The 23,652-nt window shown below is 34.5% G+C and overlaps 1 protein-coding gene and 1 long non-coding RNA gene across 3 annotated transcripts; one reads left to right on the top strand and one right to left on the bottom strand.

Moving 5' to 3' along the window:
* Positions 1-8,670: 8,670 nt before the first annotated feature.
* LOC125200749 lies at positions 8,671-23,563 on the bottom strand. The gene is made up of 3 exons (XR_007172777.1): positions 23,486-23,563; positions 9,079-9,158; positions 8,671-8,906 (listed from the first exon to the last, which is right to left on the bottom strand). It is a non-coding gene; the product is annotated as an uncharacterized LOC125200749 (long non-coding RNA).
* Positions 9,024-22,712, top strand: LOC125200748 (microtubule-associated protein futsch). 2 transcript variants are annotated; one of them, XM_048098501.1, is made up of 20 exons: positions 9,024-9,172; positions 9,820-10,563; positions 10,960-11,088; positions 11,187-12,437; positions 12,739-12,867; positions 13,027-13,359; positions 13,680-13,892; positions 14,019-14,333; positions 14,545-14,853; positions 15,132-15,392; positions 15,555-15,959; positions 16,112-16,420; positions 16,690-17,013; positions 17,133-17,528; positions 18,571-18,678; positions 18,772-19,548; positions 19,634-19,690; positions 20,143-20,346; positions 20,482-20,577; positions 20,666-22,712. In XM_048098501.1, exons 1-20 carry the CDS (start codon positions 9,131-9,133, stop codon positions 22,469-22,471), a joined length of 8,208 nt encoding a protein of 2,735 aa, XP_047954458.1. In that variant the 5' UTR covers positions 9,024-9,130; the 3' UTR covers positions 22,472-22,712. The 2 variants fall into 2 exon arrangements, with proteins under 2 accessions (XP_047954458.1, XP_047954457.1); XM_048098500.1 differs by having other exon boundaries at positions 13,000-13,359.
* Positions 23,564-23,652: the final 89 nt, after the last annotated feature.

The following is a 23,652-nucleotide window of genomic DNA, read 5'->3' as shown; positions in this document are numbered from 1 at the left end:
TAAGGATTTTATATTTCTAAATCGTGTATAAAAAAGAGATATGTAGATCACAAGTATAGTCCTACAAGACTAGGTTAGTGGTGAAAGAGTTATAGACTTGTAGTAAGTGTGATGATATTGACTATGAAGAAATTTTTTCAACAGTTGCTAAGATCAAGTTCAGATATTATTTGCAATAGTTGCATAATGCAATTTTGACATTTGGGGAATGGATATCAAAATCACATTTATCAATGGAGATCTAGAAAGCGAGGTATATATGACATAACATGAATGTTTTGTCAAATAATGTATCCAAGCTAAAGAGATTCATTTATGGACTTTAAGCAAAGCTTCTAAGAGTCGAATAATTGCTTCAATAGGACAATCAATTATTTGGATGTCGCACTGAGGAATGAGGATTGTTCTCTATCCAAAAATTACTATTGGGGTATGATGTGTTACAAAAGAAAATAGAATATCTTTAAATTGATGGGTACACCGCTGTCGATTGTGCAAGTAAACGAATAGATGGAAAATCAATACTATGATACTTCCTCTGTCCGCGAATAGGAGTCTCGTTTTACTATTTTAGTCCGTCCGCGAATAGGAGTCCCAGTTCATTATTACTATAAATGGTAAGAAGCACCCACATTCCACTAACTCATTCCACTCACATGTCATTTAAAACCAATATATACAAGTGAGACTTATATTCCACTAACTTTCTTCTACCCACTTTTCTTAATATTTTTTAAAACTCGTGCATAATATAAATGGGACTCCTATTCACGAACGAAGAAGTATTTCACATTTGTCAGAAGGAATTTGGTCACTTGAAGTGTCATTATTCATTTTCGAGTGTAGAGGCATAATTCCCAAGGTAAGAGCAATTGACCGAGATCATATGGCTAGAAAGATCATAAACCAAATATCAGTTTTCCCTTCTACACATATAAGCCAACTCTCGTTCGACAACAAAGCTATCACCATTAATTCAGAAAATCCAGTTCAACAGAGACCAAATACGTGACAGTCAATTGGCCTTTTTAATTAAATATAATATTGAAAGATGAATCATTGAATTACAATCTATCCGATCTAAAGGTCAATAGCAGATATACTAACAAAAGTTAAAAGTAAGGAATCCCAAAATATTCCATAATGTTCTTGGTAAATTGATTATCGGACATATTGTTGCTAAATTTGAGGGGAAGTACAGTACTTCATCCGTCCCATAAAAGTTGAGACAAAACTTTTGGGCATGGAGATTAAAAATTTATATTAAATAAATTGAAGAGATGGAAAAAGTAGGAAAGATAAGAGAGAGTAAAGTAAATGATGGAATAAAATAAGAGTGATTAGATGTTTTGTCTTTAGTTAAAAAAGGAAATGACTCAACTTTGTTGGGACGGACTAAAAAGGAATACGACTCAACTTTTATGGGACGGAGGAAGTAAAAGAAGAAGATGAACAAAAGAAAGGAATTATGTGATTGTTAAAGTAAAATATGAGATTGATAGTGTTTAATAAAGAAATTTATCATTCCTAAATTAAGTTGTATCCATTGAGATCAATTGGCAACACAATTATGCCAAAGACGGGTTCGATACACTTGTAATTGAACTTAAGAGATAAAAAAAGAACAACCCGAAATAGCTCACCATCTTCAATATGTCTACGTTTTCTTATTAACCTTTCCTCTCTCACTTGCCATTTAACACTGTGTAATACATAACAAATCTGATTGCATACGTTGACTTGTATTTTAGCTATACTATTTCCGTTAGTATGCATACTGCAATAATGCATTTTGAATAATTGGATTATATACCACAAAGTGTGTACATCTCTACTTATTATAAGGATTTAGAATAGAGTGGCAGTTATCCATATAAGGGGCGGCAGACGATGACAAATTATTTTGTTTGCTCCGAAAAAATTATTTCTGTTTCCTCGGTTTTTCTATTCAGTTTTATTGAAAATCCCAACTAACGATTTTATATTTGTTAGGCTAAATCATTTAATTAATTTTTAGTCATATCTTATGTGCTTTGCGAAACCTAAATGGTTAACATTAATGCATTGAAGAGTTTTTAAAAATATTTATACTTAAGCTCGTTAATAGCGTGGTTCTGCCACTAAGCTAATGTAAATATTTAAACAAATAAATATACTACGTATCGGTGGAACTGAAACCAATGAAATCTTAATAGAGTGAGACATTAGTGTCTTCACTTTATTTTTGATCCAGACCTCCTTCGCATAATAAATCACATTAGTATATTATATGTGCAAAAATAAATAGACTAATATGCACCTTAAGTGTTGGAGGGCAGTGTGGACCAAAAAAGAATACTACTAGTATCTAAAAGCGGTTTTTGGCTTTTTAAATCAAAACATTTCCCTTAATTCCGGTTTTTCCCATAAACTATGAAATTTGTTTTTAAAACCACGAACTTTCATTTCGTTAGAATTTTTCCAATCCCACCCGAATAGCACATTTCCGACCCGAATAGCATAATTCAAAATGTTAAAGTTGTGTTTTGTTTATTCAAAAGTTGTCATTTGTAATGTAATATTTGTGACTATATGTATTATTGTGCCAAATAGGATCCAAGTAATCAATTTAGTGACAAATAGGATTAAAATTGACATGTAGACAACCCGGGTTTCGTCGTTGACCCGCCGGGGGAAAATCCTAACGAAATGAAAGTTCGTGGTTTTAAAAACAAATCTCATAGTTCATGGGAAAAACCGGAATTCGGAGAAAGATTTTGGTTTAACCCTATCTAAAAGTGCCCATCGATATTGTTTTAAAGTCTTATGTATTCTGTGATGATATTTTAAAATTTGAGTTTCACATATTTGTTCCCAGTCCAAAATTTAGGTACGGAAAATATAATTCACCGTAAAATGTAATCATGATCCAATTTTGTAATGAATCCGAGTACGTAATTGAAAATAGACATTTTCCTAACTGTATTTAATCATATAGTTTGATTTGCAAATGTATTACTAGTATTTATTGAAATCAACATCGTCTGATGTCTATATATGTTGAAATTGTAAACTATATGGAGTATGTCACATCGAATAACATATTAAGGGAAGCACGCGGTCATGCCTACTTTTGTAATTTCAATTTATAATGCTAAAAATGTTGTGCGGATATCTAAAAAGCTTTATACAAGTACTCTATTAATTAAAATTAATAATGATGTTAACTTGGGATAATTATATTTTATGACTCAAAGACAAGGTTTAGCAATGTTTAATCATAATATATTACCAGGAGTAATTTTTAAGCCATCATTTAAGTTTATCAACTTCACATATTTAATTGCACACATGATATCTTAATGGAGCATATTGTTTCTTAGATCTTGGCTTTATATGGTCGAATTTAAGATTTTGTAACAGCAACGCAACTATGAATCTAACATAACCGAGCTAGTAAAAATTTCAATATTTATTTTTCGGTTTTGTTAAAGCTTATTTAGGTTTCAGGTTTGAAAGTAGATATGATGAATGATATACTCAAATTAATCTTGCTGGACTATTTATAATAGGGAAAATGTTTTGGAGACATAATGTCTCCAAGCCATAATGCTTAAAAATGGTAAGTATATATTATATTATATTTTTAATTAAATTTATATTTTGTATATGTACTTTATTACCCCTACATTAATTTGTTTACTAAATACACCTATTTAAGGATATAAATTTTGATTATGCATAGATGATGCATGCATTTAATAACATGTTGCAATCATCTAATTGTTTAAAACATGATTTGATAACTTTTTTTATATATGCCCATTTTAATACATTTACTTAAAGATATTTCTTTATAATTTTAAATATTAATTTTATTAGCTTTATATATTTAGTGTACATTTTGTCTACAAATAAAATAAGATTTATCAGCAAACAAATAATTTCAGACTTCTTAATGAATTAGTCTTTATAAATGTGAATTTAAATAATTTTTAACAAATAATTAGTGCTATAAAATATAAATAATTAGTTATCTAATATTTTTGAACTGTAAATACTTAGAGTTACTATAACATGTGACAAAAAATAATTACTTTGTAATTATAATACTATAATCTTCAATATTGATAAACTTATTCTTTTAATCACTTTTTATTCACAATAATCTTTAAAAAATAATAAATTTTTTAGCTCACTTTAATATAACACCCAACACATTAAAATTTGATAATACTATATTATATATTAATACTACTAATTAGGTAAATCAGTTGAAAATAATAAACCTAGTTGAAAATAACAAAGTTACAACAAGATTAGTTGAAAATAACAAACTTACAAAAATAATACTTGAACATAACAAACTTATATCGATCAGATTGATTTAGTGATCAAGAATTAGTCAGACGTAATAAAAGTAGTATGAAACTTAACAATAATTGTAATGCAACTTACCAAATTTTATTATGGCTTAATTAGGTATATTATGGCTTTTAGGGTAAATTAGTCACAATGTTATTATGGCTTGGAGACATTACGTCTCTAAATCACTACTCTTATGGCAGGAGAGCCACCAAATCGAATGATCTGGAATGGATATATTGTGAAATGGTAATTTCAACTATTTAAAAATTACGCCATCATATCTTTCCTCATCTTAAAAATTACGCCATCATATCTTTCCTCATCTTGTCCTCTCTTTTCATAATTGTAATTAATTGGACATGTCAGATTATTTGAACCACTAAATTTTTACCCAATTAAATAATGTGTGGATTCAAAACAAATAAAATACAGAGTACTATTAAATTAACAGGATTCATGTGCATGCTCTTACGCAAGAGCATAGATGTAGGCTGAATCTATATTTATTCATTTTAATTCCCTACTCTTTCAGAAAAGCACAAGTGCACAACATCTACATCATTGTTCTTGTTCAAGGTATACTCTTACACTATTCATGGGTCCTACCATTCTATTATTCAACTTAAATACTTCAATTACTAAAAATATTTCCACAATATTAGAATGCATTCAAATTACCCGAAATACTATTACAAATTACTAACAAATAAAAAAAGTACATAATTAAAATTCTAAAAATTAAAAATTACATAATTAAATTCATAAAATTCATAAAATTAAAAAACCACTACTCGTGGCCGAATTTCGTCCAAATGTGTTTGACTAGGCTTTATAGGCGGCATAGTATTGTTGATATTTTTGTTATTCGCTCTCCGCTTTCGCAATTATTCGATCCATATCGTACAAATCCATTTTTTTAATTTATAGAGAGTGTTTGAGAGAGAGAAGAAGATGAAGGTGAGTTGTGTGAAAAAATATGAGAGAAGTACGGGTGAGAGATAATTTGATGTAAAAAATGAATGATGAATGTGAGTATTTATAGATGATTTTGGGATAAACAAATTGTAAATAGCGGTCGAAAAACGGCTTGGGAATCCGAACATATATTTCTTTAATTTTTTGGATCATTTTCTATTTTTACGAAATTAAAAATAAATAAATTTAACGGTATAAAAACGACGTCCAATCGCGTAGGGGGCGATAGGACATCACCACCCAACCAGAAGCCGCCATGTCGCCTGCTCGTCGAGAAGGACGGTGCTCTTAGGCAGAGCACGTCCGTGCTGTCGGCACGGCTCCTGCTCATCCGCAAGAGCACCGATGTGGATGCTCTAACATGCTAAACTTCAATATACTAATTTAAAGATTATTTTAGCACAAAAAGTATAAAAAAATAATATTTATTGTGTCCATTAGATAGGAGTAGTACTTTTTCAAAGGGAAAATAGAACAATTTATAATTCTTATTATATCCAAGTTAATGAAGACATTTTATTTTGATACAACATTTAAAAAAAATAGTATTTAATGAATCATGTTAAAATGTACTCCTTAATAAAGTAGCAGACGTGCTAAATAAAAATATGATAAGATAAGAGACTTTTATTAGAAAATTAAATTATTCATTTAGATTAAATTTTCAAAAAAATACTTACTAACCAATAAGTTTAGGACTAAATAATGAATCACACCCTACTTTTTTTCCAGAAGTTATAGATTCATGTTTGTGATGAGGAATTGAGGTCAGTATTTGGTGTGAAATTCAAGTCCTTAGTAGAGACAATTGATTTTTATGAAAATTAGGTTTGATCAGTTGGATTTGGCACATGTAAATTGTCCAACGAATTAGTTATGAGTCTTATTAAGTGGGGAGTAGTATTTAGTTAGATTTAAACAACCAAACCACATTGCAACAAGATATCATATTTCATTCCAAATGTACCATTTTCAATCAGCAAAATTATCATTTCTTACCACGAAGAATGTCACTTTTTATTTAAACAATCATACAACACTGAAGGCTGCAGAACAATATCATTTTCTTTCAGAATGTATTATTTTCGATCGACAAAATTATCATTTTATCACTCAAACTGTCATTTTTTATATTATAAAAAAATATGTGAACATATGTTTAATTAGGATTTCGTGAGATACCTCGTAAAATTACTTTTAATTTGATATATTTATTGAAAAAGAAAATATACGGAGAGTGATATATGAAATTTAAAATTTTAAGATAATTTTTGGGAGAGGAAGAGTGATTAGGTAGAAATCTAATAAGTCTTGTGTACATGACTGTTCAATTACCCGCTTGTTTTAATTATGCAATAACTAAATTACCTTTTAAATTTTGAAAATGATATTATTTGGGTTAACAATAATACTTTTCGATCCATTTCAGGATTTAAATGGTCTAAGATTAAGTTATGTTTTTATCATATTAGGGGAGTTGTAAGGGTAATGCATCCTTATAGAATGCATACATGAATTATGTACATTAGTACATAGAGCCAGTGTTATACAACTACCACATCTTTAGTGTATAACTAGAGATCAAATCATAACTGCTAGATCAAAAAATGAAAGGTTGAGATTGAGTTTTAAAATTTTCATATATAAAAACCATTAGTTTACTATAAGGGCAAAAGTTCACTACAAAGACGATTTAATTCACTATAATGACATTTTAGTTCATAGGATGGATTTGAAAACATGAAGTGAACTAAAACGCCCTTATAATGAATTCCATGTTTTCATAATTCATCTAATCTCACACTTCTGTTTTCATAATTGACAGTATTTGTAATCTATTGACATCAAATCTTGAAATCTAACGGTCCAGATCATAGTTTGGAGTTTGTATAATATATAAAGTTTGCATTTGATTATATCCCCAATACATATTTACTATGTTTTCAATTCTCTTGTTATAAACACTCTTTTTCCTCATCGTACATCGTTGTTCTTTTATTTTCTAACATAAGTATTGCTCTCTCTATCCCATTGCAGATGACCCATTTGACTTTTGGTCCGTCCCAATCAAAATAATTCATTACCAAAAGCTGAAGCTACTTTATTTCTCTCTTATACTCTCTCCATTTAACAAAATAAAGTTGCATAAATCATGTGTTATCGAAGAAAATCTTCTTTAAGGTGGAGGGGGTAGTAACTACAACTTAATTTAAAAGCTAATTAAGATTTTTTAACTTTTAAGTTATGATTTAGTTAAAGAAAATGTATGTGCATATGTTTCAGTTATAAGTCATTGGAGATATAATCTTATTGCGCACTAAATCAAAAATCTTAAATAAAACTAAAGATAAGGATAACCACTAAACAACTGACAATATCTCCGGGTGATGATCAATTGCAATGCATCCTATCGATATCAATGATCTAATAGCATAAATAAGACTGACCCCAAGGGCCAACTCCAACAACTTCCAATCTATACCAATAACATATTAAATGATTACATTTTTAGGGGGTAAACGTAAATGCTCAATTAAACATAGTATCTATGATCAACTTTATGAAATAAAATAATTATTGATCATCTTTTCACCTAGACGTGTAGAACGACAAGTAAATGCGTACAAAATGAACGTTATGTTAAAATGTGTTAACTAAGCAAAGTGAGCATGTGAAAAAGTACTAATATTATCAATTCCCTCTGATTAATTCTATCACCAATAATGTCACTTAAAATATCTTTGAGCACACCAATATGACCACACATTTGTTCATCCCTCTTGATTTTATTAATAAGTAAGATTCCTTTACATTTCATATGATGTGTCTATCGAATTGAAAAGTCTTAACCATCATTATCTCTAGAATATAAGCTTTGGCTTCATCTGAAATTAGCTGGACTAACCATGCGTAAATTACACCCTAATTAAATTCTCGTAAATAACCTTCTCCTCAAATCACAAGGAAAATCACTTGATCTCGAAATATATTTCGAAGATCAATACTAAGTATATCTTGTGCTAGTTATGTCCAAATATAGTAGTTGGGTCGTTTTCTTTTTTGGTCGTCCCAAGTTAGTTGAGTTGTTTTTCTTTTTTAGCAAAAACATTATTCGCTCTCCTACTTTACTCCTACTTTATTCTCTCTTCACTTAATTTTTAAACACTCATTTCTTAATCTTCTTACCAAAAAGAAATGCCCAACTCAGGTGGCACGGATCGAGTATTTTTCAAGCAGTCAGTAGGACAAGTATCGTTTATAGAGCCCTCTATCAAGATTTAAACGGACTAAGTCTAAGACCCTTGATGGCCTTTGCCATGAATAGCAAAACTGGAGGAATATTGGGCAGCTTTTTTCGGAAATAATGTCCAAAAGATTGAATGAAATATTGTCCCACAACGAAAGCCAACAGACTAAGTATATACTATCAGAACATGGCCTCTTGTTATTGTTTCCAGCATCAGCAATAAGTGAGCATGGAAAATAATTGACCCTATTTTAGAATGAGTGATTTTTTTTCCATCAAAGCAAGTTGGGCATGTGAGTGATCACACTCCCTTGGACCATTGTCGATCTCCAGCCAACTAAAAAATAATAGCAAAAGTGAAGTGGCATTTTTGTCACTTTTTGCCAACTTTAACAAAATGATACAGTCAGCAGCATTATTGCATTCATCTACCAAACATGATCATTTCTTTAAAACACCTCTTTTTATACCTTTATATAGGAAAATAACTAGCACGTAAGAGCACTTACCTGTAAAAACTAGATGTGTTAAGCTCCATAATCCACAGATTCGCAGTCGGAGATGGCAACTGATGCAGATATTCCATTACCTGTAAATGAAGCAGTAAGTTGTTTCATGATCTACAGATGTTTTTCCAAATATTACCTATATGAAATTCAAGTTCTTGGTCATATTTTTGTGCATCTTCTTATATATCAATCTTAGCAAAACATTGGTTTATTTCTTCAAACATCTACAAGAAATATACTACTACAAAACATACGCTTTTCATTTCTTGGATGATTATATGAATCTCTGGTAATAAGAAGAAACTATCTTAGAGATCACATGCCATTTATACTGACAAACAGCTAATCCCAAATACTCCATATACAAGTGAAAAATTATTTCAAAAGGTTTTAAGCAAGATCTCTAGCAGGAAACCTTGTGTTAAGCTAGTTGGGTTCACTTTGTTTTAACGATATAAAATTACTATATATCACAGTTTGCCTCTCTGAAACTCTGCAGATCGCACATGCTAGATCAATAAGGTCTATAACACTGATATTAAGAAAATGCAATCAATAAATTGAAACATAGAAATAACTTAGCCAGATATTATTATAGACATGCATCTACATCAAATTTGCAGAATTTTACAGTGATAGTGGATATTATGTTGCTACTTTTAAGACAAAACTCTCTATTTTAGCATATACTATCTTTTATTCTTTTTATCAACAAATAAATATTTTTATCCAACATGGCAGAGAGAGGAGCAAGTTGGACTTTCTGTAGTTGAGGGTGAGCATTTTTTAAAATCACCCTCGACTGACAAGGTTGCAAATAACATTGCACCCAATGTCAGTAAGCTCGTTGAAAAGACGTTGGCGGAAAAAAGCCAGCAGAATGCTGAAGAATCCATCAGCAAGGATGGAGATGGAGACAGAGGTGTGGTACCAGAAAAATGCAGCACGGATCCATCAGTTGTGACCTCAGATATGAAAGTGGGAGATACAGATGATGATCCTTTTACAGACGGTGCAGTAGCGGTGACTCAGCTATCTAAAGAGACGAGCAGCGATCATCATGGCGCGTATGATTCCCTTACGAAGGAGATATTAGTGGAATCTAGTCTCCCTAGCAAAGAAGCGGAGTCTCATACACCTTGCATCTCAGAAGGAGATCATAACGCCCCAAAGCTTGTAGAGAATTTTGAGAGCTCACCAGTCCAAGTTGAAGAGTCACAGGTAGTACGTGATGAGCATTTTAAAGAGGAGACACTGACAGAAGTATCGACTGGGGAGACCAATGAAAACATCGTCCTAGAAGCCACAGATAATGTGAAAGACAAGGATAAAGACCTCAAAGAGGAGCAAAGCCGAAATGAAGTGTCTGATTTAAACGAAGAAAACAGCGTAGAAGCTCCTCCAGAGGAGCAAACTCTGCATGGAGACACAAACAAGGCAGAGGATGCAATCAATGCAAATGATGGACAAAAGGAAAGTGTTGAGGTATGGATAACACTCCTACTAAGAAATGAAATTTGCTTTTTCCCTGGTCAGACACTTGAAGAAAAGAAAAGATAATACAGTAATAAGTTAATATCAACAACAACAACAATAAGCCTCCCCATTATGAGGCCTCATGAGGGGGTGAGTGGACCATTTCTATATGGTACCAAAGCAACTAATGATCCATAACTAATCGTTAGTTTGTTCATTTTAATACCTAAAGTTGGCTCCTTGACATGAGCACTAAACTATAATGAAAAAATTAAGTAGACTCCTGAAGATGGGCAAAAACTGTTTAGACTGATTCTCCTCCAATCTAGCTCTTGATTTAATTCACTTTCAACAACAACAATAATAACAATAAAGCCGGCATATTAACCTTTCATCTTGTTGCAGGGTTTTCCAGCAATTGTTTCCAACTCTCACAAAGAGGGAAGCATAAATGCAGATCTACAAGAAGCCACGGGTGACCATAAGGATGGAAAAATAAGTGACGAGGGTGACAATCACAAGGAAGTTCTTGGGGTACAAGATGAGACTCTACGAGCTGAAATATATGGCTTAACTATAAAATTAATTAATCTTTAAACTCATGGGGCTAATAGTTTTTGTTCTTTCTTCAGAATCTCTCAAGTGGTGAAGTGACAAACATTTCACCTGATATCAGTAAGGATAGTGAAAAGACAGATCAAACATTGAGAGATGGCTCTGATACTTTTGTTGATCGACCAGTAGAATTGGCCACAACTGAAGAGACACATGTGAAAGTAATCCAAAGGAATGCTGAAGAATGTAACAGCACTGACAAAGATGATGGTAGAGATGTGATACCAGAGGTGTGCAGTTTCGGTTCATCTGTTGCGACCTCAGAAACAAAAGTGGGAGATACACTTGTTTATCCTGATATGGACGACACTGAGGTGGCGACTAAGCTACCTAAATACACAAGCAGTGATAATCATGGCATAAATGATTCCTCCACCACAGATGTAGCACTTACTGAGGAGATATTACAGGAAGCTGACCTAGTGAGCAGAGAAACTGAGTCTCGTACGCCTTGCATCTCTGAAGGTGAGGAGCCAAATTTCCAAGTAAAGACAACAGACAACAAATCTGTGGATGAGAAACCAACAGAAGAGGACATTCCATGTATTATCAGAAATGAAGTCTCTAAGGAAGGGAATTCTGACCAAAATAAGATTACCTCAGAACAGGATGAATTAGAAAATGAAAGAAGTGTTGAAAATAGTACATCTGGAGAAACCATCATTGCACTTGAGAATTCAAATGCCAAAGAGCTACAGGGCAAGAGGGACTTAAACTCGTCACTCTCTAAGGAAGAAGAAACGGATCTACAGAAAAGTGTCGAGCCTGTGACAACGCCAGAAGACTTTGGAGTTCCCTCAGAGAAGACTTTGAGTGAGAGCCATGGAGATGTGGAATGCAAGTCTAAAACCATGGAAGATGCTACTACAGATCATAGCGACCCAAAGCTTGCAGAGAAGTCTGAGGAGAGCTCAGTTGTCCAAGTCACAAACTCACAAATAGATCATAATGAGGATTTGGGAGAGGACAGAGAGGGTCTGTCATTAAAAGAAGTGTCAACAGGGTGCACCAATGATAACGCCTCAGCAGCCACGGGTGAAATCAAAGGACAGAGTGAAGACCACAAAGAAGCTGAACTACCTGAAAACGAGCAAAGTACAAAATGTACTTTGGTGAAAGAAGACATACAGATAGAAAATCTTGCAGAACCGTTGCATGTAGCCCTTGAAAATAATGAAGTTTCTAATATAACCCAAGGACAGAACGCTGAAGTTCTTCCAGAAGAAGCAACAAGTGATGTAGCTGAGGGACAGAAGGACAGTCATGAGGTATGGATAACAAACTCTCCTGCTATGAACAGCTTTGGGTGCTATTCCCCTAGTCACAAACTTAAAAAGAATAGTAGATTTATTATAACAAGAAAAGGAATAAAATGGATAGCAGCAATAATAATAACTTTACATTGCAGTCAGTAAATTGACTTTCTTCTTTGTTTAGATTTTTCCAACAATTTTTTTATGGTTCCCTTTCACTTAGTCATAGAAACACTTGAAGATTAACAGCTTTCTTTCTAGAAAAATAAGTACTTTTTATATTGCAGTTACTCAATTGATTTTTCACTTGTTCCAGAATTTTCCACCAATTGTTTCTGGTTCTCCCGAAGAGGGTAGCGTGAATACAGTTCTCCAAGAAGTCATGAGCGATGATACGGATGACAAAATTATCAATGAGTCTGACAAACACAAGGAAGCTAGTGAGGTAAAGATGATATTCATAATACAAAATGGCCCTTCAGTTACTTAGAGATATAGTATATGGCTGCAGTTTGAAAATATTAAAATTATTTATCATTAAACTCATGGAGTTGATAATTTCTAATTATTTCTGCAGAATCTGTTAACAACTGTTTCAACTCAGGATACTGAAGGAATCGCATTGGTTAAAATGGAAGGTTCAGAAAATAAAAAGAAAGATGTTTCAGCAGAAGAAAGTGAAGAGCCACCTTTGCCTCTACTTTTGGCACAGGAAATCAGTGATGCATCAGTGCAAGAGACTCGATTTGAGGATGGAGAACCAAATAAAGCTGAGTTTTATAATGATGAAAGGGATACAGAGAGTTTTCTGCCGAATACAGAAAATACAGAAGATGTGCATGTCAATCCTGAAGATACCAAAGCACCAGATTTGGTGGACAAAAGATCAGAGGGTGGAACAGTTGATGCAGCAGCAGAGAGGGAAGAAACTGTAGAGGTACTAGTCAGATATACTACTCCCTCCGTTCCTTGTTAATAGAGGCACTTCTTTTCATCACGGAGATTAGAATAGTGTGTTAAGTGTATGGCAAATAAAGTAAGAGGGAGGGTTACTTTTTGCCAAAAATAGAAATGACTCAATTATCTTGGAACTTCCCATAATTGAAAAATGACTCAATTAACATGGAACGGATGGAGTACTATTTAACTAACGAGCTTTATCATAAGTATGCAGGAAGTACTAAAAAAGAATGATAATTAATAAAGGTGACAAAAGTCTTTCATTGAATGTTAGTGACGTTATTCTTCGTGTTGCAGAATGCTGCAACAATTGTTCCGGATGAGAACACGGAAAAGCATTTGGATGAAGAAAATGAGCAAGTATCCTCAATAAAAGAACCAAGTGGAGCAGAATTGTTTGGAAAGGACAAAAATTCTGCGAGTGTTTTGTTGACGGAAGAAGTGCAAACAACAATAAGCGACAAAATAACCGATACAGGTGAAGCTGACAAGAATGATCTTGCACTTGAGGTACGACTAAGCATCACAACTAGAATGTGGATTTTCTTACAATCATACATATATGGAAGAAGAAGAAAACTGAACATAAATAATTTCCATATAGCTTATCAGTTTATATTTACTATTTGGCTGCAGAATGTTGCAAAAGAAACTCAAGTGGATTGCTCAGCAAGGGAACATGAGGAACGTGTGGAAGAGGAAAACCAAAGTTCATCTGTGATAGAAGCACAAGTAGAGGAAACCAATGCTAGGGAGTCAAAAAATACTGATGAACCCAAAAATAGGGGCAAAGAGTCAATGACACCTAAAATGGAAAATGAGGAGCATACAGAAAATATGTATGGGAAGGAAGAAATCACAAATGCAGATCCACTGGGAATTTCAACTGACAAGGCAGAGAGAGAATCTGTTGATGTGGCTCACACACATGAGGAAAATGTTGAGACAAAGGTGAATAATGTACTTACCTTATCATCATTAACTTACTTGACACATAGTAAACAATAAATGGCTAGATTTAATCCCAAATGAAAAGGGTATGACATACAAGTAAACAGTAAATGGCTAAATTTGACCCTAAAAGAAAATGGTCATTGGTCAACAGTATCCTTTTTCCGGGGCTTTGGCGAACTGAACTTTATGATTTTTATATGTGTCGCAGGATATTGTAGAAGATATTTCGGATTGTGGCAAGGATGGTAACATGCCAACTGAAGAACTTGGCGGAGCTTCAGCTGGGAACGCCAACATCGAGGAGTCAACAAAAATAGGTAAAGGTGGCTTGATCAATGAAGAAGCATCTGTCGAGTCATTGCAAGAGGCAGCACAGGTGATTGAAACCGGGCATTTAACTCGAGAGAGAGAAATAAGTTCTCCAGATGAGCAAAGCCACATTGTCAATCTTGATGATAGCAAAGAGGAGATAGCTGCTAGTGAAACTACTTTGGAGGGTGAAACTCTCAAGGATAAGGTGAGAATCAAACTTACAATAATCTGGATCGTGACATGCCTAGTTTGTATATTGCACGAATTACTAAGTTTTCCTGATGCGAGCATAACTATACATTATAATATTTGGGTTGGTTGTTAGAAGATTGGCATAAACCTTCACTGTAGTTCTAACTTCTTGTTTGATCATCATTTTAGCATTGAAACTATAGTAACATACTCTTATTTCAGTCATCCTCAAGACACAAGTTGTTATCAGTATGATGCCATGTAGATTTAACAAATGGTCTGGACTTGCAGCAAAGTATTGCAAATACTACGCCATATGAGGACAAAGAAGAAAGCATGCAAGTCCAAGAAGATTGCTCGCAGTGGGAACAAAATGAGACTGAAAATATTCCTTCTTCAGAAGCTCCAGCACTGTCCTCCATTGAAAGTAGTCCAGTCAAAGAAGAAGAAAAAGTGGAAATCCCCACTAAGGAGCAAATCCTAACTGCTGATCCACAAGAGACAATTGATGAAACACAGGAAAAAACTATTGACGCTGCTGACAAAAACAATGTAAGTTCTCTGAAGTAGATGTAGAAAGTGCACTATCAATTGTTGTTTACTAGTTTGAAGACAACAAGGATACTTATTAGCTCGGTTCTTAGTGAAAAGAGAACTCGATAATATATTTTCTTCTTTTAGCTCAATCATATTCTTATGTTATTATCATCACAGGATGTTGCGATAAGCGCTCAAAATGGAGACAGTGACGATAACTCACCAGTAGAAGTGGATGGTTTACAAGAACCTCCTTCTGAAGAAGTTCCTGAAGAAAAGATCAATGATGATGAACCAACTACTAGCCATGAGACCAAATTTGCATATGAAAACACTGTAAAGGCCAACTTGAATGAAGATGAGGAAAAAATAGAATGTGCTCTGGTAAAGGAAGATGTGCATATTGAGTCATCACAGGTAGCAGATGATGATATTAAAGGTACTTCGTCAGGTCATGACAGAGAAGCAAACCCCTTAGAAGAGCAAGCGCCAACTACAGGTTCTCAAGAAACCATGGATGACGAAAAATATGCAAAACCACTTGATCCAACTGATTTGAAGCAAGAAATTCTTGAGGATAGGGTGAGAATCATAGTAGTAAGCTGACATTGTTATCACAAGATCAGTGGACAAATTTTTGAAAAATGAATTGCTGTATTATGCTGGATAAAAATTAACACGAATGTGTATCTGCAGGATTAACAGATTTAACAAATGTTTTATACTTGATGCAGAAATGTGCAACCACACCACATGAGGACACTAAAGAAGATTCACAAAATCAAGCAGATGACTTCATACTGGAAAGTGAAGAACAATCGGTAAAGGATAGTGAAAGAACATCAGTATCAGATACTCCAAAAGATGACATTACAGAAAGCACGTTGGTTAAGGAAGTAGCAAAGGTTGAGGATCCTATTGACTCCTCTCAAGTGGCAACTGAGGACATCAAGGCATTTGCTCCACGTCAAGATGCAGAAAGTTCCATTGTGGAGCAAATCCTAGACCCAACAACCGTTGAAAACGAAACTCCTAAGGACGAGGTCAGTATATATACACACACCTCAATATACACATATACAGTACATACACAGAGTCAGATACACAGTAAATGAGTGCATATTGCCCATTAACAAATTGTCATATTGTTAATATTATCTGAACTTAAGTAATCAGTTCTCAAAAAACTAGTTTTCACAATGTTGATACTACTATTTTACAATAAGGAGCTTCATCATAAGTATACACGAAATAAATAAAGGCGACAAAAGCTTTTCATTGAATGGTAGTGACGTTATTCTTCTTGTTGCAGAATGTACCAACAATTTTTCCAGATGAGAATTTGGAAGAGCATTTGGATGAAGAAAATGAACAAGTATCCTCGATAAAAGAACCAAGTGGGTCAGAATTGTCTGAAAAGGACGAAAATTCTGAGAGTGCTTTGTTGATGGAAGAAGTGCAGAGAGAAATCCCGGCTGAAAATATAAAAACATCTGATTTCGATCAACACACAAAGGAAAAGGGTATCCTTGAGGAGAAAATCCCGACTGAAAATTCACAAGGAATACCAAGTGATGAAGAAGAGGAAACAAGAATTGATGCAGCTACTACCAACGAGAAAACTCAAGAATTACAGGTGAGATTCATATTAAATTGAATCATGTTGAGCAGTGAACAATAAAAATAGGAAGCAAAGTATTATTGTTTCCTTTGAGCATGTACATCCCTTTATTTAATTACTCATCCATACTACAGAATGTCTTGAATGAGAATAGTGACAAGGACTTGTTACTCAAAGTGGCTGCCTCAGAAATGACACATGATATAAATTTGGAAGAGGAAGCAGAAAGACCACCACTAACTGAGATTTCAAAAAAGGAGGCCTGTGAAAACGAGTCAATTCTGCTTGAGCCAAAAATTAGCGATGAACCAAGCACAGTTGGAGTTCCCAAAGATGAGAAGAGTACAGACTACACTACACCAGAGAAAGAGAATTTGCAGCCAGAGGATCATAAAACATCTACTTCAAGTGGTGACATAGAAGCATCTTGTTCACTTGAGGAGCAAAGCTTAGAAGATAACTCCCAAACAATTATAAGCGACAAAATAACCGATGCAGGTGAAGCTGACAAGAATGATCTTGCACTTGAGGTACGACTAAGAATCACAAGTAAAATGTGGATTTTCTTACAATGATACATGTACACAGATACACACACCTCAGTATATATACACATATACAGTACACACACAGTCACATACACAGTTTATGGGTGCATATTGCCCAATAACAAATTATTATATTGTTACTACTATCTGAAATTAAGTAATCTGTTATTAAAAAAAACTAGTTTTCACAATGTTGATACATAAATTATTATTCTTGGACTTACAAAGTTGAGTTACACTGTGAGTGGTGAATACAAAAGTTCACTACATTTTAAAATCCTAGGCCTGAATAAAATCACTTAGTAAGAGTATATTCTGATATGATGTCTTCTAATATTACAACTTGCTATTATAGAAGAAGCTTATGCTAACGATCACCATCCTATAACATAAGAGTTTATCATAATGTCAGGCTTAGAGATCGGAGTAGACTTTTAACATTTTTTAAGCGAAACAAAAATCACTGTAGAGATTTGACTCAGAAAATCAGAGTTTCAAAAAAATACCCAAAATATGGATAACTTTTAAAAACCCATAATCAAATAATCGTGTATCAAAATTGTCGTTTAGAAGATCTGATATAGTTGGACAAATATGACTATTCCTTTACTTATTTTCGTCATTACCTCTCCCCTTCCCCTAAGTAGTTATCTCATGCTTGTGCCTACTCAATATATGAATACATTTCACAGTTCATACATAACAGGAAGGGTTCAGATTTTCTAAAGACTAGTTTTAAGAAGCTTTGAAGCTTGGAATAATACAAAATTCAAAATATTGTTAAGCTTGAATACAAAGAGGTCAAGCAAGTTAGTGAATATGAGCTAAGGAATCAAGTTCCGAGATGATGAAGAATTATATTATACCCACTCAGTTAAAAGACAAAATTAAGACAAACCAACAGCTAAAGAACAGGGGGAAATTTTCAGCATTAGGTTGTGTAGATTGTTATAAAGCTTAATAGCACTTGAAAGAAAGAGAGACAACTTGACATCTGTGATTCACCATCTATGGGGATCTACAGGTACCCAAAGAGACGGATAGTGCTGATGTTAAAGAAGAAACAAAGGAGGAAGAAGGTTACATCAAGGCTGTTGAAATAACTAATGCCGTAACAGTGGCATCTGATCAGGCAAGTAATCAAGACCCCAATATACTTTTTATATGTTTCTGGTTATAGTTTGCTTCTTTCTTGAATTCTATCTGAAAACTGTCTTTGGAACAGATGACAAGCAACGAGCATGTATCCGATAGTACCAGCATGGAATCTGTGGTTTTGGAGAAGATTAATGATCCACTTGTTGGGGAAGCAAACAGTTTTAATGACAAAACGGACTTGGAGAAAATACCAATAAGTGAAACTTTGGCAGAAACAGCTTCAAGAGAATGTACAGAAACAGAGGACCAACTTCCAAATGTAGAAAAGGAAGCAGAAGTATCTAAAAGAGAGGCAGAAAATGACCAGAAGCATATAAAAGAAACACTGCCTAATGATGCTGTTTCTTTGGACGTCCTAGAATCAAAGGAGGTGACTGGCGAAGAAGAAGTGTCTTCAAATAGGTGTAAGGAAATTTCAAGCAGCCCAATCTCTGTGGCATTAGAGGAAGATTCGACATCCAACTCTGTTACAGACCTTGAAACCAAAAATGAAGAAGAAGTTCCAGCAATCAAGGAGAAAACTCCCTCATCTGTACAAGGACAAGATGCTGAGGGTACAATTGTTGAGAAAAGGTCAGACTCAACTGAAGTTGCATTTACGCCTGGAGAAAACAAAGGTGGATATGAGTCTGATAAAAGGAGCCTTGAATCTATTGCCCAAGGTCAAAGTTTCAACATAAAGTCAGAAACAGAAGAGACAAAAGCAGAGGAAGAAGATCTTAACACAGGATCAGGAATACAATCTGACAAAGCTGTAATAGAGGACATATTACAAGAAGAGACTATGTGTGAGAAAGAAATCGTGAAGGATGACATTTCAAGCGTGAAGGAGCAATTACCAAGAGTAAACTCTTCTTATCTACTGCATCTTTTTTGTTCTTTCTGTTAGATGAATGTCAAGGCCTTTAACAAAATGATATATTATGCAGATCAAGGAAGAACATGAAGGTGTTAAAGATTATCATCAAGGTTCTTGTGAGTTAGAGGTAATCACAGATAGTCACAGAGAAGAAGAGATTAAGCAAGATCAACACATAAACAACAAAGAAACATACTCCCTCCGTCCCATAAAAATAAGGACACTTTCCATTTTCGTCTGTCCCATAAAACTATCCCATTTCCATTTATAGAAACTTCTCCCAAACTCATTACCCATATATATCAATTTATTTACAACTTATACCACTAGGGCCCACCATTAAACACTAATAATAATATGGGCCCCACTATCCACTAATATTATTTTTAACTACCCTTCTACTCATCTTTCTTACATTACCAATTATGCATTAATTCCCGTGCCATCCCAAATGTCATTTTTTTGGGACGGATGGAGTACGAGTTAACAAAGATTGGAAATGATACAGAAATGATGAGAAAATATATACTCAGTTTTCATGATAAAGGTTATGATGTTGAAATCCCATTCATTGAGCAGGTACCACAAGTTTCTGAAGAAGCTGATGACAAGGCTCCAGAAGACCAACAAGAAAAGACATTTACAGGTAAAGCAATTGATAGAATTCTCCACCAGGAAGATCAAGCAACGAGAATTGAGGAGCCCACAACTAAAATAGACGATGAAAATGTCCGTGAGTTAGACATAGGCGTGAACCCAGACACTCAAGATTCATATAAAGAGGTATGTTCATTAAAATTCACTTTCTACACTATGATGACCAATCTGAAGCATGGCACTCGTAATACATAGGAAATTGCAGGTTCACCAAATATACTTTCAGTATTATTTCAATAACCTATAATATTTGATGTCTAGACTGTCCAAATAGCAATAATCCCTGGGAAAGAAAGTGAGGAACAGAACAAGGAAGATGAAATATACAGCTCAGATAAACTGCAGGAAGAAGATGAGGTAAAGGGAATAGCATACACCCATATTCATCATTAATAAAGTGTTGTACTATAGACCACCATTTTTTAAGTAGATATCTACTCTACAGGAAACTTTGATACATTCAGAAGGGAAAAGTAAGGAGGAAGCAAAAGAAACTTATAAAGAAGCCTATCTTGAGGCTGAGAAGTTTGATTCATCACCTCAAATCAAAGATATATCGAAATATGCAGTTAGAGATGTTGGCCTGGACACCCCGGAAGACAATGAAAAATCCACAACAGGAATTTTTTCTGAAGAGGATTATCCTAAAAACATCAACAAATGTGAAGTATCCTCTGCTAGTGAAGATGTTGCACTAACAAAACAACCCTCAGAGAATGCATCCATCACTGCTGAACTGCAAGAAGCAAAAAAGATAGGAGAATGTACAGAAGGAACCCCACTGGGAACCGAAGACCAGCTGGTCAAAGACATTGCACTAGCAGAACAACCCTCAGAGGATGCATGCATCACTGCTGAAGTGCAAGAAGCAAAAGCTGGGATTGATTTGGGAGCTGCTGTGCCAGTCCCAGGAGCAACTGGATCAGAAAGTCAAGAGGTGGAAAATTTGAATGAAAAATGCACAGAGATGGCCGACACCTCCACACCAGTTGAAACTTTGGTGAATTCCACATCAAAAAAAAACATAGGAGAAAGTACAGAAGGAAACCTTCTGGAGGCTGAAGACCAGCAGACCAAACTTTATGACTTGCCAGAAGAATCAAATATGAGCGTTACGGAAGTGAAAATGGAAGAAAAAGATGATGCAGAGAATATTCAAAGTGTCAGGAGTATAAGCGAGGATGTCCAGGACCAGGAATTATTTAAGGAATCCTATGGAGTATCAAGCAATCATAATCCAGTGGAAGGAAATCCAGAAGAAAGAACAGAGACTAGTGAAGGACAGAAAACAAACCCAATTCAAGCTGCACCGGTCTTAGAGACTCTAAAGAAAGAAATAGAAGAACAGAAACTGGGAGGGGATAATGTGGACGTCCATGAAGAAGAGAAAAATACATACAGTATCCCCAGTCAGTTGGAAAGTCTCAATGGTGCAGATACAGAAAAGGTCCCGGAATCAAGCATTCATCAAAGATTGGTTGAGGATACAGCTCAACATGAGAAAAAAGAGGGAATTCAGCAAATTGACTCCCCTCTCTTCTTACCACATGCCCAATGTTCAGACATCACCACTTCAGAAAATGAGCCGGCACATGATGGAGAATTGGGTAGCACAGGTGTAACAGAATTGGATGCATCTCCTCTTTACTTGAAAGATAGGCATGTTGTCCTGGAAGCAGGTGATACCAGCAGGAATTTGATTCCTGAGAATCTAGAACTTGACAAGAATATATCTACAGAACATTTCCAAGGTGAACATGAAGTGGTGAAACCTTCTAAAGTTGAGCAAGAAGAAGATGAATGCGGAAATAAGGAAAGAAAGGACCATCAAATGGAAAGGAATACGGAATCAGAAGAGACTGACAAGGCTTCCTTGTCAGATCAGCTTCATGTATCTACAAGAGGAATCTCTGAGATGGCAGATCATTCTCCCACAGAAAAAGAGCCAACCAGGCACGCTGAAGACATGCCTGCTCAAAACATTGATGAGGCTCAGCACGAAAACATGAAAACAGATGAGGAGAAAGATGGTGAAGAGGAATCACATGAACAGAAAAAATCAGACTTAAGTTCTGAAGCACCCGTCATGGTTGATATTGGAGATGCAGACATAAAAGTAGCTCATAAGAAATCTCACAACATACTTTCAGGTGTTGGATCAAAAGTGAAGCATTCAATTGCCAAGGTGAAGAAAGCCATTACTGGAAAATCGCCATCTCCAAAAAAGGCAACAATTCCAGAAAGTAAATAAACTCATTTCGCTTTAAATATAGTTTGAAGTTTTCTGATTTAAACTAGCTCTAAGTTTTTTATAATTTTTTCACCTTTTTGGCTTGCTGTCAAGTGTTTGCAACAAAATTTACATTTATTTTCTATTTTTTCGGCTTGGCTGTGTATATGGCTTGCATATCTACACACGTTCTATAAGTTTGAAGATTGTTGTGGAACTTCATATGAAGTTTGTAATTCTAATAAAGGTTTTTCTTGTATCATAGGATTCTCTCTTGCTTCATAGCCATACTGAAAAATGAACAAATCTGACTCTATTGTATGTAAACTGTAAAACACAGAAACTCTGAAAAGAGTTAAAATAGATGTATGTTTCACATAAGTATATTTATATCTAAGATGCAGTAAAACAAAGTATTAGTAATGAATTTCAATGCGCTGAAGAACAAATAGGAGCATTCGCCATCTAGAATAATAATTAAGCTGTGCCATTATATTCTTCCTTATATATCTGTCCAGTGGCATCTCATCGAGCAAGATAAGACGCACAGGAGTATAAAAATTATATTGGCGCATTTAGTCAAGCAACTGGCAGGCATGAGCTCATGCATATCTCAAAACGAAATTGAATTTCAGCCAACAGAGATGAAGCACGGAGATACAAGTAACCATTATCAAAAATTTGGTTCATAACAGTGAAATCTGAACTCCACGATTGTTAACATTTCCAGTTACTCAATTTGGGCGAAGTAAGAAGCATAAATGAAATATTAATGGCGTAAATGGTAAAAATACTCTGATTGAGCTTGATCTGCTAGCAATTTCCGATCTCCTCCAGTCCTCCTATATGTAGAAAAATCCCTACCGTTCTGCGTCTGATCGTAGAGCTTGAACACTATAATGAATAGCTCATTCGACCGATTTGGAGAAATTCATTATGATCAATCTAAAATCCGTGGCCTTAGACTAGTTTTTTCTGATCGTTGTGATAGAATTAAGATCTATGCAAAAACTTTGAACATGATCGAAATGCAACCTTGTTCCTCCATGGCGCCTTCGATCAGTAGTATCCACTGACGTTCGAAGTGTCGTCGTGATTTGGCGGCAATGATTTAGCTTCAATTTTTGAACTGGATGCTAATATCGATATATTGTTCCAACTTATTATCAGCCATTAGATCAAATGGATGGCCGGACTAGATG

This window comes from Salvia hispanica, chromosome 1 (assembly GCF_023119035.1).
Source record: "Salvia hispanica cultivar TCC Black 2014 chromosome 1, UniMelb_Shisp_WGS_1.0, whole genome shotgun sequence".
Lineage (NCBI taxonomy): Eukaryota > Viridiplantae > Streptophyta > Magnoliopsida > Lamiales > Lamiaceae > Salvia > Salvia hispanica.
The sequence above is the reverse complement of the archived record's forward strand: the minus strand, read 5'-3'. Positions and strand labels throughout refer to the sequence as shown.

Bases quoted from the DNA above. Each gene is read 5' to 3' on its own strand.
- LOC125200748 (XM_048098500.1), top strand. From the start codon at position 9,131: ATGGCAACTGATGCAGATATTCCATTACCTGTAAATGAAGCA. The intron at 13,893-14,018 runs GTACGACTAAGC...ATTTGGCTGCAG, and splicing joins AGAATGATCTTGCACTTGAG to AATGTTGCAAAAGAAACTCA. The intron at 15,960-16,111 runs GTGAGAATCATA...TACTTGATGCAG, and splicing joins AAGAAATTCTTGAGGATAGG to AAATGTGCAACCACACCACA.